Raw genomic sequence first — 18477 nt, 5'->3', positions numbered from 1 at the left:
ATTAGCTCCAGATGTCAGGAGCTTCTGAGAAGGCTTTCAGTATGTGAGTACAATGTATAAAATAAAAAAAGAGCTCATCAAAAGCACGGCTTTGGATTTGGGCTGAAATTGCATTCTATTTTCTTGTCCCACTTGAGTCACATTGGGCAACCATTTTCATCACAAGAAATTATCTTATTTGTATGTTTATATGTTTTGTCATCATTATTGAAGTGTGTGGGGGTGTAGAAGGAAACTATTACCAATATTGTTTTTAAAGTTTTTTTTTGTTTTGTTTTGTTTTTACAATAAGTAACTTTAAGCAAGGCAAGACCCAGAATACTCCTGGAATCTTTAGGAGTCACATTCAACAGCAGTTTTAAAATCAAATACACACAATCACTCCCAATTTTTTGCAGACTGAATAATCAGCTGGTGAAGTTATTGGTCTATTTTTCTTCATTGTCCTTCTTGGTTTTCTCTCTTGTTTCTCTCTCTCTCTATTCAGACAGAGGTCATCAAGATCTCTCCAAGAGGGAAGAAAGTGAACTACAAATAATTCTCCTATTCATTTGGATGTTTTGGGTCAAAGGCTAGAAGGTAAGGAGCAGGACTATTGTTTGGAATTATATATATTTCAATTACCCACATTACCTTATTATTTAGCCCCCCCCCCCCCATCGCATCTTTTTTATCCTCCAAAGGACATCTCTAGTTCTTAACAACTAGATTACATTTGTAAAATGGAAAACAGATGTATATCTTAAAGTAAAAGTATAACAACTACCTGTGGAAGGAAATAGTAATGCATTGGGTTACTGAAATTTCCAGGGAAGGAAAAAAACATTCTGGGGGAAAAAAAATCTATAAATTTAATTGGTTGCTAGAAAAGCAACTGTTGAATGTTTACTAGGATGTGCTGACATTTTTCATATTTCAAAATCTGAACAGGAAGGACAAAAATATCATTATAAAAAGGGATAAATATCCCATTCCTCACAAAATAATATCAATGACAATCAGCTACTATAATTGGCTGATTTTTGTTTGTTTTTCTGTGGTTTTTATAAACTATGGATGCATTTACCTAGAAAAGAGATTTTCTTAAAAACAAAGTTAAAGATAATTAGACTACTATTAAAATGTATTGAGCTTAATTATCTTGAATTCTTTACTCAGTTGAAGAGTAGTATGATGGTAAGGTACATCAAAATAATGAGGTTTGTTTACTCATTCTGCCTCTAAGAACCCAATGGGTATTACAGTAATGCCTTCACTAAACAGATGGATAGAGAAATGATTCATATAATGTCTCTGCTGAGAACTACTGCCTCACTGGTGACACTGGTGAGACAGGATCCAAAGAATTATATGCTATAAAATTACCCTGACTATAACTACCTTACAGGAGGCATTTTATTCTGCTACCTGCCAGGCAAGGTACACGCTGGATTCTATCATTAATATCAGAATGTGAATTCCTTCAGATTGGAGTGTATATTTCTGCCTTTGTTTACATCCCTGTCACATAAGGAACATTTAATAAATGTTTATTAATTTACTGACAGAAATACAAGCAATGGAACTTTAAATATATCACTACCCTGATCCTCAGCTTTCTCACCTATAAAATGGGAATAATATTTGCTTGAAATAACTACTTCACAGACTTGTTGAAAAGATCAAATAAAAGAAGTGCTATATAAACAACAATGGCTCCCTATTCACACCCAACAATGGTTCCCTGATTCCAGGATCAAATATTAAAATCCTCAATTTAGCTTTCTAAGATTCTTATAACCTGGGCCCTTTCCACCTTTCTAGTCTTTTAAAATCTTACTCCCTTCTCAGTATCCTACAGTACAGCAACTTTAGCCTCTTTGCTGTTCCTGAAACACAACACTTCATATCTATGGAGTTTTCATGTCTCTTCATTTTCACTGGCTATTCTCCATGCTTGGAATGCTCTCCCTACTTATCTCTATCTTATGGCTTCCCCAGTTTCCTTCAAGTCACAGTGAAAATCCTACCTTCTAAAAAAAAAAAAAAAAAAAAAAAAAAAGCTAGTGTCTTTCTCCTGAGATCACCTCCTGATTTATCTGTTTATATTCTGTTTGGCCATGGTTATCTGCATGATGTCCGCCCCCCCCCCCCCCCAATTAGGCTATAAGTTCCTGAAAGCAGGAATTGACTGCTTTGTTTTTGCCTCTTTTCATATCCTAGTACTTAGCACAGTGTCTAAAACATTGCAGATACTTAATAAATGATTGGTGATTGACTATATCTCTATTACATTTTTATTATTTCCCTAGGGCAGGTTTCAGAATGTCACTCATGACTACATAAAATCCACATATCTTATTTCAAAATCACAGGCAATTCTGTGCCCCAATTTGTATTGAGGTTATGGTGACTTTGAACCTAATTCCTATAGCTGAATGTTTACCACCAAGTATAAATAATTGAATGAACCAAAATAGGTACTCTAAATACTTTGAATGGAATGTTCCTGGCACAAGTCTTTCCTTCAATTGGGTTTTTTGAAAAATGAAACATGATTGAGCTAAACCAGTGTAACATATTGGATAGTAACTTGCTGAAGAGGAAATAAGAGTTGTCATGGTTTCCATAACTCAACTCATTGTGCTGGGGAATGGGAAGGACAAGCAGTTCTCAGGCAGAATCAAAGGTTAATTAGAAATGGTTTTTCACAAGCCCTTGTGCCAAAGCCAACCCTCTGTAAAATAGGGATAATAAATGCTTACAATGCTTACCTCAAAAGGCTGATGTAAAGTACTTTGCAAACTTTAGAGTATTATGTATGCAAATAACCTGATTCCTATTCCAGATAAATATCTCCCAGTTCTCTATCTTCTCTATATTTCTCAATGGGCACAGCCCAGTGGCTGTGACATGGACTCCACCTTTAGACTTCCTTTTCTGATAGCTAAGTTTTTCCCCAGAACCTCCATTTTAAGAATTACTGCTGCTGGCCATGTTTACTTCTAACCAGACCATCTCCTGACATGGTGAACAATTTTCTTATCTTTTCTCTACCCCAAAAGCACTTTTCAGATCTTTTTACTTTTGTTTTGTTTTATTTTCTTTAGAATTTAAATTCCTTGAGGGAAGGAAGGAAATGACTATATGAATTAGCATCATGTAGAAGCCAATAGAATAAATAAGTCTCATAAAAAGAAGTTTAAAAGGAGGTGATAATCAGATTGTAAACTGTATGGGTCAAAGAATAACAACTTGTATACTTCTGGCCACCCCTTATTACTAGGGAAAAAGAGAAAGACTATAGGCTATTCTTGTGATTTCACTGGTGTATAGAATTCTTGGAAAAGGAAACTTCCTTTAGCAACTTCCTCTGAAGATTCTTAAATCTTAAAGTTACCAAGGAAGGTTAAGTGACTTACATAGAATCATATAGACCAGAAGTGAAAGAAGCTGGGTTTGAATCGGATTTTCCTGGCTTTAAGACAAGCTCTCTAGCTACTATGCCAGAAATTCTCAAAATGGAGTCTGAGGACGCCTCAGGATCCTAGAAATTCTTTCTGTCTGGGGCTCTGTGAAGTTAAAATTACTTTCATACTAATATTGAGATATTATTTTCCTATTAAAATCCTTCTCCTTTTTCCAACTGAAGAGGAATGACCAAAAGTAGCATTAACTTATCAATGATTTTATCTTAAATTATTATTGCATTATATAGGAACTCTGTTAACCTTTATACTCAACATTTATGTTTTCCTCATAAAACCTGGTTATAGATAGATGAAAGATAAAATGTATATATTTATTATTTATACACACATACGTAATGTCTTCTATGAAATATTTTCTCAATCATCACTTAACAGAATTCAGCACAGAGTAAATACATAATAAATGCTTCTTGAACCACACTAGAAATTATATTAAGGGAGGCTGGTAGATAAAGGCTTAATACTAGTCTCTTACTCCTCCATCTCAAAAAAAAACTCAAAGCGATTTAATCAACCTGACAATGTCAGGAAGAAGCAAAGAAGAAGCCTTCTTTGACCATGGTGGATGAACTCCTATGACAAATAGGGAAAGTCAGTAAGAAGCATCGCACCAGATGGGCAAGGATGTGATCTGCATCCTTTTAGAGTACTGTCTCCAAGAGCAGGCTCTGGTTAAAATTCTAGGGTCAAGGGAAAATACTAAGATCACCACATATTTTAAAAAATCTTTCTTTCCACCCCCCACAGCAAACTGTTGATTGAAATATATTTAATGTATGACAAAATCCCTTTAGTTTCTGCCTTAGTAGAATCAGAATGGTTTTTGCATGAGTTTACTAAGTATCTGTTGAATTTAATGAAATGCCTCTTGTTTCATTCCACATTTGGAGATAAACGGCTTAAAATACAAATTCTTAGGAAAGACAGCCTATGAGTTTCAGTCAAAGCATAATCAAATAAATAATAAATTAATGCCAGTTATAAGGTAGTAAATGATCCTTTCAGGAATCAAGGGGGAAATATCACTTCTTAGTTGTCAGAGTACCAAGCAGGCCAGAGGACATGAGTGCCCTCTATGATGCTTTGCTGATGAAAAACAATGGACAAAAACAAAAGGAGTAGGTGGAAGTAGGGGAGAAATCTGCATAATAAGTTTCCCCTCTTTTTATGTTTGAGAGTGATATGGAAAGAGCTGCTTGATTATATCAGAAAAATCAAAACAAGAACACTGCCTAGAAAGGCCTTTAATCTGTCTACTTTGGAATTGACTATTTGGCTTAGGTGAGGATAAACTTGCTGAGACTAATCATACAGCCTGCTAAAATTTCTTCATACCTGCAAAAAATATATAGCTTCCCTATCTCATCTACTGTTTCTTCAGCAGCAATCTAGTACAAAGGCTAAAAACTGGAAGGCACAGTTAAACACTTTCAAGATTCAAATGGAATTTATTAAATGCTTGCTGACTATACTACACTTATTTAGAGGAATATCAGGAACTTGATTTAGAGATTTTAGAATTTACAGGAACTTGAGATTTATTATTATTCAATGGGAAATATCTGGACATCAATTTTTATACCTGGCCCAGAAAATAAAAATTCATTTTAAAACTGAAATAAATAAAACAAAAAGATTATTTCAATCCCCCAATGTAAACTAGGTTATAAAAATATGTTTGGGGTGAAAGGAAAGGAGAGGGAAGTGAAGATGAACAGCAGTATGGGTGTTCTAAGCTGAGACTAATAGGAAGAGAAAGCAGGGAACATTTGTATAAAGTATTGAAAGGCATCGTCCTAAACACTTTACAATTATTTCATCTGATCCTTACAACATTGCAAAGTGTTGTTACCTCCATTTTACAGTTCAAGAAACTGAGGTAAACCAAAGTTACTTGCCCAGGGTAACACAGCTATTAAGTGTCTCAGGCAGAATTTAACCTCAGATCTTTCTAACTACAGACCTGGTAATTCAACCGAGTCATCTCCTGCTTTAACAAAGATAAGTTTCCTGTTATTTTTATGAGTTATTCAAAAGATATTCAACAAGTTTAAAAATGTTTACTAAGTCACTGAAAGGAAAAGAAGAATATTCAACAAAAACAAGCATTGAGGATACTTTAAAGTTCATTCATTCAGCCAAGTAAAACTCTTCTGTCTGAGTTGTCTAGTTTTCCATCAGCTAAGCATCAGAAGTCACTTGGGGCTGCTCTTGGGGCTGCTCTTGGCTACTTTGTACTCAGACAACTAGAATATGATATCAAAAGTCCAAGCAAAGCTTTAGTCCCCTAATCGGGTTAAATCACAAAGATATTTTCAATATCATTTAAGAAAAAACTAGTTTAAATTTCATGGGGTTAGGCATGATATTGTTTCTATTACATAAGTTCAGAAAGTGATACCAAAGTGCTAGATTTCCTTTTAGCCTTGTAGCCCATTAACTTTATCCTGACATCCCTCCCATACTCTATCAATAATGCTTTCTTCAACCTTGAATCTTCAATCTTCAACCTGATCTTCTAGACCCAAGGAAAAGCTAACAATGATTAAATCTTTCCATATGCTTCCTCTGTTCTGACATACAGGAAGCTGGATATTTTTGGAGGAATAAAATTATAGTAACAGGATCCATTACAAAATTTATGCTTAACTGGGCACTCCCCACTGCCTGGCAACTGTTTTATTGATTTCTTACTAAACGTGTTAATTCTATACAATGTGCTCCAGACCAAGTACCAATTCCGCCTTTTCCAGTTACTCACATGAAATAATTTTACTAAAATTTAGACAACTCCTCAACTTTCTTCTTCTAAATCTCATGATGTCTTTAAGCATCATATCTTACTTTATTCTTTCATTTTTGAAGAGTAACCCCAATAATTTTTTATCACTTTTAAAAACAGTTAAGCCTTGTGCACTCTATCTCTTAACAACTCAGTGATTCTCTATTCTGTAAAACTGGATTGTATCTTCATTCCTGTAGTGAAATCAAACTCTCTAGTTGCTAAACCCAATGACCTATTTGTTAATTTTCATGCTCCTTGACCATTTTCTTCCTTCTTAATCTTCTTTTTTCCTTTGCCTGATGTATCATTGCCTTCTCAAGCTGTCTTGCCAAAGAGATTAAGCTCAGTTTTAAAATTATTTCCTGACTTATAAATCAGCCTATACTGATTTGATCAATAAAAACTACATTCTATGGATGGACCTCTGTAGTTAACCCTAGTATTGTTCAGCACTCAAAGGGGCCATTTTCTGGTATGCCATCAGCTGTATTGCATATAGCTGTATTGCTTGGCCTTAACCATCTACCTTACTAACCAAGAATTAGCTCAGTATTTAGGGCATAATAAATGCTTAATAAATGTTTTCATTTATGCATTCAAGAAAATCAGTAGAGAGGAAATAGAGAGATAAAAATAATAAAGGAAAAGTTTCCAAGGAAAGACGTGCCTAATAATGGAATAGGCTATAACTCTACACACATTTGTTTTTTCCTACCTTTAAAAGTCTTCTAACAAGCTATTCCTTGTACATTCTATGATCCAGTGATACTGTCCTCCTTATGGTTTGTCCCACATAATATACTTCATTTCCTGACTATGCACTTTTACAGGTTGAACCCCCTCCCAGAATTCACTCCCTCATTATCTCCACCTTCTGGCTTCCCTAGATTCCTCCAAATCCCAGCTTACAGGCCATATTTTAGTTTTTTATTCCCCTTAATGCTAATATCTTCTATTTCTAATTTATCCTGTATATATCTTAGTCACACATAACTGTTTGCCTATCATTTCACCCATCAGACTAAGAATTCCTTGAGAGTGGGTATTATTTTTTGGCTTACTCTACTCCTAGAGTTTAGCACAGTGCCTAGTACATGATAGGTACTTAAAAATTTACTAATTGGTAATTTCATGTACATAATATGGCTTTAGTTATCACTTCCACAGAGACAGAAAATTCCCAAACCAATATCTCCTCCTCAAATTTTCCTCAATTCCCATTTTAATTATAATTGAAAAAGTGAAAAAAAAAAGCTATAATGAAAATTTCAATGTGTAGCTTTTCTCAACAATGAGATAATTCAGACCAGTTCCAATGATGTTGTGAGGAAGAGAGCCATCTGCACCCAGAGAGAGGACTCTGGGAACTGAGTATGGATCACAACATAATATTTTCACTTCTTTTGTTGTTGTTTTCTGGCACTTTATTTTCTTTCTCATTTTCCTTTCTTTTTGATCAGATTTTTTTTTGTGTGTGTGCAAGATAATTATATAAATATGTATGCCTATATTCGATTTACATACATCTTACCATATTTAAAATATATTGGATTACTTGCCATCTAGGGAAAGGGTTGGGGAAAGGCGGGGAATTGAAACACAAGATTTTGCAAGGGTCAATGTTGAAAAATTATTCTTGCATATGTTTTGAAAATAAAAAGCTTCAATAAAAAAAAAAAAAACTGAAAAGTTTCGGTGTATGTGTGTGTGTGTCTGCATGCCCCACAGATCATGAGGAAGGAATAGTTATTTGAGGACACTTTGTAAGACAGTAGGTGGAATGCTGAATTTATAATTGGGAAAAACCTGAGATCAAGTTAAGCTTCAGATTCTTACTAACTGTGAAATCCTGGGCAAATCATATCTTTTAGTCCTGATCAATTTCATTATCTACTAAATGGAGATAATAATAGCAACTACTCACAGGGCATTTGTGAGTAGAAGATATCTATATATCTATATTTATAGATATATATTCTAAGTCATAAATCAACATATAAATGTTAACTATTATTATACTATTATAATTTCCACATTCTAGAGAATTCTCCAGGATTATAAATTGCAGAGAAAGTACTCCATTTACAATAATGGAGGAATTTCCTCACATAGGAGTTCCCTAAACCTATGAAATCACAGATCCAGTAAATCCTTACTCCCTATATTATCATTACTAAATGAGTATTATGGTTGCATAAAACTTATCCATGTAAAGTATAAAGCTATAATAAATACAATAGCTTAATTTAAATAACCTCTTTAAGAGATCTCTTCTTTTTTTTCTTACAAAGTGAATCATGGGCAAGGCTGAATTCCACAAAAACATGAGTGTAAAAAAGAAATCTAAATGAAGGAAGAGAAACTGTTGGCTATGACCTTATTTTCCACCTTCCCTCAAAAAATAATTTTAAAAAAGATACACAAATTTTGTTTGAATTTATGTTAAAAATTGAAGCTATCTAGATCCAAAGATCTGAATTTCAAAATAATGTGAATTAACAATAACAAAACTCTTCATATATTCGGGGTTTCTATTTGTCCCACAGGAGTAGGGTTAGTGACTTGAGTTCACAGAAGGCAAGAAATCCAAAATCATTCCCATCAAGCTTCCAAAACAAATGCTCAAGTAGATTAAAGGATAAATATCATCAATAGTTAGAAAAGCTAGTCTGCTGGTCTTGGAAATGTCAACTTCCTTACAGTCTTAAGGAGAATTAGTTTACCTGACCCAGAATGTGTTATAACACTACTCTTTCAATAAACCCGCCACTAGGACAAATGAATTGATATTGGATTTCCAGTGCCAATGGTGCTCAGAAATCATTTGGAGGGAAGAGGGAATGGAAATCTAGTCAATGTGCAATTAGAGACAAAGTTCAGAATTTAAAGATCAGCAAAACAAGCCCTTATTGCAAACAATTCTCAAGGCACCTAAGTGACATGAATTGCAACTCAAAAGCTTCCAAATACTGATTGAGAAACACCAATTACCAAGAAAATCTTCATGACTTCTTTAAAAAAAAATAGTGTTAAAAAGCAAGGCTATCAAGTAATATTTCTGGTTGTTTATATTTAATCAGATACACATAACCAATATTCTCTGAATAAGTTTCTTTAAACTAGATAGATTTCCAGTTAGAAATTTGAATGTCAGCATTGCATGCCTGCCTTGACTAGTCTATTTGCTGGCTCTAACACAATAAAGACTGTCCCACTTAAACTTCCCTCAAAAGAACAACTAAAGTTTTTCTATAACCACCATGCAAATTAAGATAGGCCAAAGGTCTTCAGATTGTTTTGTTATTGTGATTTTTATTTTTTTTTATTTTTTAATTTTCTTTGAATTCTAAAACCTAGTGCCTGGAAAATTGTGGGGCATTTAATAAATGCCTGTTAATGTATTTTGATAGGAGAGAGGGGGAGTAAGAAGAAATTTATATTATTTTAAAGCCTAAAAAGTGATGTCTAAATACTCAAAAATTTGTCCCATTCTTTGGACTAAGGTAAGTGGCACAGTAGGAAACTGTTGGATATAAAAGTCATGAAGACATGAATTCAAACCCTCTCTCAGACATTTACCAGCTATGGGGCTATTGGCAAGTCATTTAACAAGGTCTCCTTTCTTCATCTGTAAAATGGTGATGAGAGTAGCTTCTTTTTCATAGGAATGTTCAGAGTACCAAATGATTTAAAATGCATTAAATGGTTTACAAACTCTAAACACATTATAAATGCTAGTTATTGTTGTTATTATTATTATTATTTATCACTACTATCATCATTATCATTATTATATGTGTAAAGTGAAATGCCCACTGAGATAGATAAGCACATTGTGGAGAAAACTATTTCCTCCAAACATTTTGTATCTAATGCATATCACTCCTCATATGAGAGAGGAACAGATACCCCTGTAGCTATTTCACTGCATAAGCACCAAGTTGTTCAGCCTTATGGGAGATACAAATATATGCCTTTGATTTGAATCTAAATGTAAATAGTGATCAGTTTGATACTTTTTTTAAATCAACAATTTCAATAACTCAAAAACTTTGACAAATCTGATATAAAAACAAAATTAGCAAAAAAATTAGCTCTCTAAGAAATTTTAACGAGATGCTTTATAACATTGTTTAAGAACTTGAGTTAGTTACAGGAAAAGTATGAGCAAATTCTAAATCAGCATCACAAGATTTGGAATTAGAAAGAATGTGAAGAGTTCATCAGGCCTAAGCCCAGTTTGATAATGAGGAAACTGCGACCACCAAAAAGGAGTAGTTGACCCAGGGTTACACAGATATTAAGCAGACCTGATATTCAAAGTGAAGACTTCTTACACTAAAACTAATATTCTTTACAATATATACTCCAGTTGACCTTTAATATACATACCTCAAGGCCTAAGAATGAGTGTACTTAACTTTAACCAAATTAAATATATTAAAATTCAAGCTTATATGAAAGAAAAATGTTTATTTAAATTAGAAAACTATTTGCTATATAAATCCTTAAAACACTTGTGCATTTAAAGAATGGATTCATTTTCATTACAACTTTCCAGGAGTATATGTATTCTGTATATTTGTAACTTTTTTAGGCATTCATTCAATGATGGATCAAGATTTTCTTTTTGCCTATGTAGATGTACCTACCATTGCTCACCATTCGCCTGGCCACCTCCCACAGGACCAGTCCAAAGGCCCAAATGTCAACTCTTTTATAAGAGTCAAAACAGTTCACTTGGATAGTTTCATCTAAGACTTCAGGGGCCATATAGCGCTTGGTACCCACACGGGGGTTGTTTCCAACATCTAGGTGATTGTTGGTCTGGGAGTGGATCACTGCAAGTCCTATAACAAAGGAGAGAATGAGAATCATTTCTATTTCAAGGATACCCATCTGCTCTTGGGTGGCTGCCAAAGCATTTGAGATTACACCAATGAACCCCCATCCCAAAATGCCATCTTGTGGTTCTGAGATGTCACTGCTAAGATATATGAAGAACTGTCTATGATGGACTTTAAGGAATAGACACAGCAGTAGGGAAACTTTCTAAAATCTTAAGAGTAAGAAAACTATGGTATGGAGACAGTGTAGAGAAAGCAATAAAAAAATGGCAAGAGGGGAAAAAAACAAGAAAGATAAATCTAATCCAAAATGAGCTACATGCAATAGATGATAGATAGATAGACAGAAAGATAGATAGATAGAAATAAGATACATAGATGATAAGACACACAAATAAAGTTTTTTAAGTCTTTAGGAAAGACAGTCATATTAGGAATCATCCCAAAGAGGCCTACAAGGAGACAAATCAAGCTCCCATTCCACACCATGGTACCCACTCTAATTTAATGTCTCTAAACGTTTAAATGGAGAACACTGTGTGACTTGGAAAACTTCAGGAAATTTGGCACCAGTTAGAAAGGGCTAGCGTTGCCATGGTGAACCCACTATTGTTCCAACCTTCAAAGTGTACAGGTGCAGTCTCACTCATCTGAGTAATAATAAGAAATACACGAATGTACCCCAACTCCATTCAATCTTCATGGTTCTGAAAGCATCTAAATTGGACCCCCAAAACTCTCCTCTTAAATCGTACTAAAGCACTTCCTTTAGTACCATGAGTTATTTTGGTCAAACTACTTGCAAGAAATCAGAAGCAGGTGTTTTGTTTTTTTTTTAAACTGAATATTCCCATCAATGCATGTATTAATTAAAAAATAACAGTCTTGAAGTAAATACTGCAATGTTCAAGTTATCAAGAAGTGCTTCAAGATGCTTCAAATCTCCTGTAGGTGAATGTTCCCTTAGGGATCCTGCAAACCATCTGCAGAGAGCTTTTCCTCCCATCATCTCATTGAGCATTTGCTGGGATGATCTCTCAATTTAATGCAGAGGACATATGCAAGTGCACATATGCAGGTCCTTACAACTTTAGTAAACTGGAAAACCTAATGATAGAACTAAATGATGAAATCCAACCTCCTTGCAGGCCACCAACCAGGTTTATAAACCTTCACCAGATTTATAATCCCGCTATGAAGCTTTCCTCTTCCAGAATTCTTCTCCAAACTTGTAAACTAGCCACACCATAAATAAAATAAAATAAAAATCACAAGGCAGATAAGATGAATATTAAATTTTCTTATGAATTACAAGCTTGCTAGAAATTCTTTAATAAGCCTCCATTTAGCTGCCTTTTTAGATATCTAATCTTATACACAGTTTTCAGAGGAAAAGGAGATAAGGCAATATCATTTTCTATCCCATACATATGACTACCCAAGTTCTACATGAATGATGACCATACAATCACAAAATCTAAACAAACTGAAGAAACTAGGTAAGCCATATTTTCCAACTTGAAATCTTTCTTCATGATACTCAAAAAGTGATCATTAGCCAATGTTTAAGAACCTCAAGTAACCTCGTTACTGCCTTGCAAGGAGCCTTTTACACTTCTGGAAGAGCACTAATTAAGGTATCTATAATTTCCTTCGTTACTAAACCAAAACAACAAACACAACTTCTCATACCTCACCCCAACCCCCATTTATAGCTTCTTTACTTGAAAAAGGACTGCAAAATTTCTCCACTGTAAGTGTGTCTTATTTTATGTTACTGTGTGGGGATAGTAAAGGTGGAATTGACACACAGAGATTCTACCAGAGCTGAACAAGGAAAAAAGAGTATCAATAAGAGTATGACCAATAGTCCTATTAAAGAAAGACTTCTTATTGACTCAATCCCAAGATTACTGTAACTATGAGGCTGATAGATCTGGCACTGGGAAAGGAGGTTGACTTCTGATAAGGACTCATTATCATATACCCCTCAGAACTTTCTCAGTTCATTACATCTTCTCTATCTGAAGACCTCTGAGATCCCTTCAAAGAAAGGAGAAAGTCACTTGGCCTTTGTTACTTTATAATAAATATTATCTACTGGAGATATAATTTAGATAAAATAATTTCTCTGTTATATAAAAGCAAGGTCATCTGTTTTAAAAGGAAATCAGTTGTCCTGACACATCAAATTTTTTCAGTTAAAAAAGGACTTTTTTCCTAAACTGGAAAATTAAAATATTGGATGGCCTTGATGATTTCTCCTGGGTTTAAAATGTAATGACTCTATGACTCTAATTGCCTCATCAAATTGTACTGCTAGTTCACTGTGAAACCCTGTGCATACACAGAGACTCATTTGTTTGTGTCCATCAAGAGCAGAAGTCTTAACCTGGACCTATGAACTTGTTCTTTAAGAAAAAATAACTGACAACAATTTTTATATAATTGGCTTCTTTTGTAATCCTATGTATTTTAAACTATGTGTTTGAAAATGTTTCTCTGAGAAAGGGGCTTCATTGGAATGCCAATGGGATCCATGACACAAAAAAAGATAAGTAACCCCTAATTTAGAGAGAATAGATGAACAGCTTGTTTTCTGTCTTTACTGTCCATCACAAAACTCCAAAAAACCATGACCCTGGTCACAGGACTGGTTCACAGAACCGTTTTTTCTTCTCTTTGCGTGTAAGGATTTAGCATGTTTTGACAGACTAAAGGTCCTTGTAAAGTGTTCAACAGTACACTTTAAGAGCATTTGCAAGGATGGTATAATGCATTGGTTAAAAAACAAGTTATATATCTATCAAGTAAATATGACTACGGATTTAAAGTTAGTACTATAAAAGAATTATATGGCAGTTATAGCCTCCAAAAAAATCTGCAATTATTTAAAAATGAAATAAAAATATTACTAGGAACTTGGGTAATATACCAGGTAATGATTTCACTACTGAAATCTTACTTGCTCAATTAATGAGCAAAGATGAACAATCTTCCTTTTCATTAGGGTATAACTGATTTGACATCTACTTTTATATTTATTGTTACTATTCTCTCTCACTTATTCAGTCCTAGAAACTTACTTCAAAACTTTCTCTGTCCTAATGCTGTTGTACTCTAATGTGTTGTCCAAATTATTAAAGCTTTGAAATACTGGGAGCTGGTAAAGCAAAGTACTGGGAAAAAACCTATAGAGAGTTAAGAAAAGCCGAGCTAAAGAAGAATCTGGAAAGCAGAGAAGGAAATTTGAAAAAATAAGAGATCCAAATCTATCTATTGTGTTCTCAATGTTCCTTAGTCATAAGCAGGCTTACTGATTCTCATCCATGAGCTAGAATCACCTGCATGAAGTAAAAGAACACTAGTTCGGGACAAGGAATATTGTAGATTATCTCTGCAATAGCATTTTCTATAATCCTCCAACCCCAAATAAAATGACAGACTATGCTATCATTATTGTGAATTTAAACTCTCAAGGTAAAAAGTAGCCAAAATCAGCTAATAATTTTGAACTATACATCTGAAATAATTATTATCTGAAACTCAATTTTTCCTAATGCAAAGAAAGTTACAATTTATTTAGATTCATACCTTAGGATAGGTTATTATGAAGGTATGACTAATTTCTAGGAAACAAAGTAACCTTCTATGATCTGAGATTCTTAGCTTTTCTATCATGGACTTCTTTCCTTTTTTTGCAAAAAAACTTCATGAATACTCTAATGAGTTACATACATGATATAAAATTCAACTTTGCAACAAGACAGTAAATTATGAGAGTTTTATTTTTGGACTGTGCAGATACTGCTAAGCTTGCCACTTATAAAGCAAAACTGAATTTCTTATTCAGAACCCAAAAAGTGTAGGGAAACCCTAAAAATGTAGCAAAAGTACTTCTGTGTACTGGTTTCAGTAGTCTAATGCAGAAATGTTTCCACTAGATTTATAGAGAGTGCTTTAGAAGGAGAGATCCTTCATTTGGTCAACTGTTGAAAATCTGCAGATCTTCAACAGATTCCAACTTTTGGTGAATTATGAAAAGTTTTTAATGCTTGTAAAAATTCATATTTCCTCAGGTTCTGGATTTTTCTTTCTGTAATGATCACATCAGTTTTGAGATGGGAATATACTGCATATGGAGGCTGCTCCAATTCCAGCAATACTCACAAATGTGATCAAAGGATTAAGTTATTTCATTATTAACACAAATTCAAAGAGATTTGTGATTGGGACTTTTGGGGTCCCATTTTGGGGGGTCAGTGAGGAGAATCTGGTATTTGAGTAAGTCTTGCTGAAGCTGAGAAGCATACTCATGGACTTCATTCTTTGATAGTCCGATGAAGTCTAAGGACTTTTTCTCAGAATATTTTACAATGTATAAAATGAAGGGAGTCAATTTAAGTTATCCAAAAAAAAATTTTTTTAAACTAATTCATGGACCCCAAATTAAAAGTCTTTAAGATTATTAGGGTCAGTTTAAATGTCCATCTGTTTTGGTAGAAAAAGTTTCTCGTGAAATATTCCTTCTCCAATGAAATCACAGGTTCAAGTTCAAAAAAAGTAGCATGCATCTTCAGGATTAGAGCTGGATCAAAGTCTTTCATTTATATACTAAAAGAGGGCAGGTGTCAATGAAGATAGATTTTCTTCATCTTCCTCCTGGGCTGATTTCCTGCATCTCACCACTGTTTCTAGTGACTCAACTTCCAGCAAAACTAAATAAACTCTGAAATTCACATCTCTTCACCACCATCCTAGACCTAAGAACCCTCTCTTCCTCTGACAGGAAAGGGTGGAAGGTAAATTAAGAAGTCCTCCTAGATCATTCATTAAAGGAGAGTTTCAATGCTGTCTCCTCATCATTTTTCCCTTCTCCCACCCCCACCCCATATCTAGTTAGTGAAAAGACTGTCTTTTACCTTTCTTTGTTTCCCCAAATCTAAGCATATTGCCTGGCAAATAGAAGGTGGTTAATAAAATGTTAACTGATTACTGACAGTAAGTCTACATAAATCAACAGGCTCACATTTAAAAAAAAAAAAAGTCTTTTAAACTATCTCTTTAAAAAAATCATAGGTGTCACTACTGATCTAAGTATGCCTTAGAAGTTAGATTTCAAGCTGCTGAGTAAATTGGTATTTAGATTCTTCCAACAGTACCTTTAATATATACAAAAATTTAATAATTCAATTCTTTGCCTTAATCTACCCTTGGTTAGAATAAGATAAAGTCTTAGGAAATAAGTAACATTTCATTTATGCCACTGTTTCCTCAGTCTCTAGGACAGAGCCTAGTATGCTGTAGATGTTTAAAAAATTTACTGAGAAATTACTGAATGGTTGGAATTATAATACAATTTTGACTAATATGATTATTTGACAAATACTTGGTTTTAGGGGGGAAAATGATGCCCAAATTTTTAACCACAGAATAATTAGCAGCAGCAAAACAAAAAATTAAACAAATTCCAAAAATGTATTTGTTTGAAAGGGTGGGGTCTTATTACCTAGTTTTTAGTTTTTGTGTTTCTTTAAAATAATAATAAAAAAATATTTTAGAACAGTGCCCTCTAGTGGAAGTCAAATTTTGTGACAACTCTTTAAATAAAAAATTAAATATTGTAAAGATAAAGAAGAAAATATTAGGAACTTTAAAAATAGTTTCAAGAAATGAGAACAAGTTACCCAAATCTGCTATACAGCACTGTCCATTCTTCTTAACAAGGATATTTTTGCTCTTTAAATCCCGATGGGATATAGCTGGCTTCCCTTGAGTTCCAAATATCTCTATGTGCAAGTGTGCCAGACCACTAGCAATAGACAGCACAATTCGAAGACAGCTAACTGTGTCCAGAGTGGTGAGCTGTAGATAGTCATACAATGATCCCATTTCATGATAATGTGTAATTAACCACAACTGAGTACTGGAGTGTCTTGATGTCATATCTGAAGCAATGAACCCTGAGGAAAGAAAATAGGGAGAAAATGAGAATAATGGTAAGATACCAAAGAAAGCTCTGCATTAAATTCTTTTGAAGCACCAAGAACAATCATCAAGATAAGCACTTAGCACATATGCCTGACACAAAATAAATAGGTGTTTAGCAAATGGTTATTGATTGATTATTTGCAAAGCATAATTTAATCAGTAAAAAGAGACTTATCAAAGATAAACAAATGAGCATAACAAAAAATGATCATTTTAAGTTGGTTTCATCAAAATTCAATTTTGTGTGGTAATTCCCCTGAAATGTAAACATCTAAAAAGGTGACAGAAAGAAAGCTATAATCGTTTCAATTTTTAAAATGTTCTTGAAAAGACATAATTTACAATGAAATAAAATTCTGTTAACAATATTATAAGTTCCTTAGAAGACAATATCAGGTTTAGTTGATACTAATGAGATATTTGTTAAGTATTCTGAAAACTTTAAAATCCTATGTAAATTCTAGTTAGAATAACTCAATTCTTATAACAACAGCAATAAAAATATCATAATATTTTCAGGAACACAGGTACACACTTAAAGATGTTTTTGAAAAGCAATTAAAATGTGACCAGATGAAGCAAACAAATAGGATAAACTCTAAACTAAGCTCTGATAGGTGACCCATTCACACCTCCTTTGACTGGAATGAAGCTTCCATCTAACGTTCTAGCCACCCAATCCCAAACCATATCATGCCTCCTCCATCCAATGATATTGTCACCATTTTCTTGAATTCACTTCACTGCAGGGACAAGAGTCCCAGCACACTCTTGTAAGTGATCTTTGGCCACATCTTGCCCACAATCAGGCCTCTGATCGCCACTCTTGCACTTTGACTACAAAAGCTTCCCTTCTCCTTTCCTCAGCCCTGATTTCCAGCTCTTTTTTGTCATGGATTATCTTCCCCCCAATTAGAATTTGAATTCCTTGAGGGTAGGAGGGTAGGAGCTGTATGGCTTGCTTGTATTGTTACAAGATGGGAGCCCTGGGGCTTGCTGGGTTTGAAGGTAGTCTCAGCACAACCATAGGAACCTTCACCTCCCTCACAGCACAGGATATGGAAATCTGAGTTCAAGAAGATTGAGGGAACTGTGCTGATTAGGAACTCCAAGCTCTGCTGTGCTGCAGACAGAACTAGAATACAAGACTTATATGAACTGATACAAATGAAGTAAGCAGGACCAAGAGACAGTGTTCAGAGTCATGTCAATACTGTATGATTATCGATTATGAATGACCTAGCTATTTTCAGCAATACAATTCTGATTGTATTATCCAAGATAATTCTGAAAGACTTATAATGAAAAATGCTACTCATCTCCAGAGAAAGAACTGATACAGAATCTGGATACAGATTGAACCATACTTTTTGTTTTTACTTTC

At 34.1% G+C, this 18477-nt stretch overlaps 1 protein-coding gene across 2 annotated transcripts in view; it reads right to left on the bottom strand.

Moving 5' to 3' along the window:
* Nucleotides 1-18477, bottom strand: part of ACVR1 (activin A receptor type 1) — a 154875-nt gene that overhangs the window by 7952 nt on the left and 128446 nt on the right. For both annotated transcript variants that reach the window (XM_051986348.1, XM_051986349.1), the window contains 2 exons: nt 16790-17065; nt 10908-11105 (listed from right to left, as the gene is read on the bottom strand). In XM_051986348.1, the coding sequence (XP_051842308.1) occupies nt 10908-11105; nt 16790-17065 (474 nt within the window). The remainder of the gene's footprint in view (nt 1-10907; nt 11106-16789; nt 17066-18477) is intronic.

The sequence above is a fragment of the Antechinus flavipes genome, chromosome 3, assembly GCF_016432865.1.
Source record: "Antechinus flavipes isolate AdamAnt ecotype Samford, QLD, Australia chromosome 3, AdamAnt_v2, whole genome shotgun sequence".
Classification (NCBI taxonomy): Eukaryota; Metazoa; Chordata; class Mammalia; order Dasyuromorphia; family Dasyuridae; genus Antechinus; species Antechinus flavipes.
The sequence above is the reverse complement of the archived record's forward strand: the minus strand, read 5'-3'. Positions and strand labels throughout refer to the sequence as shown.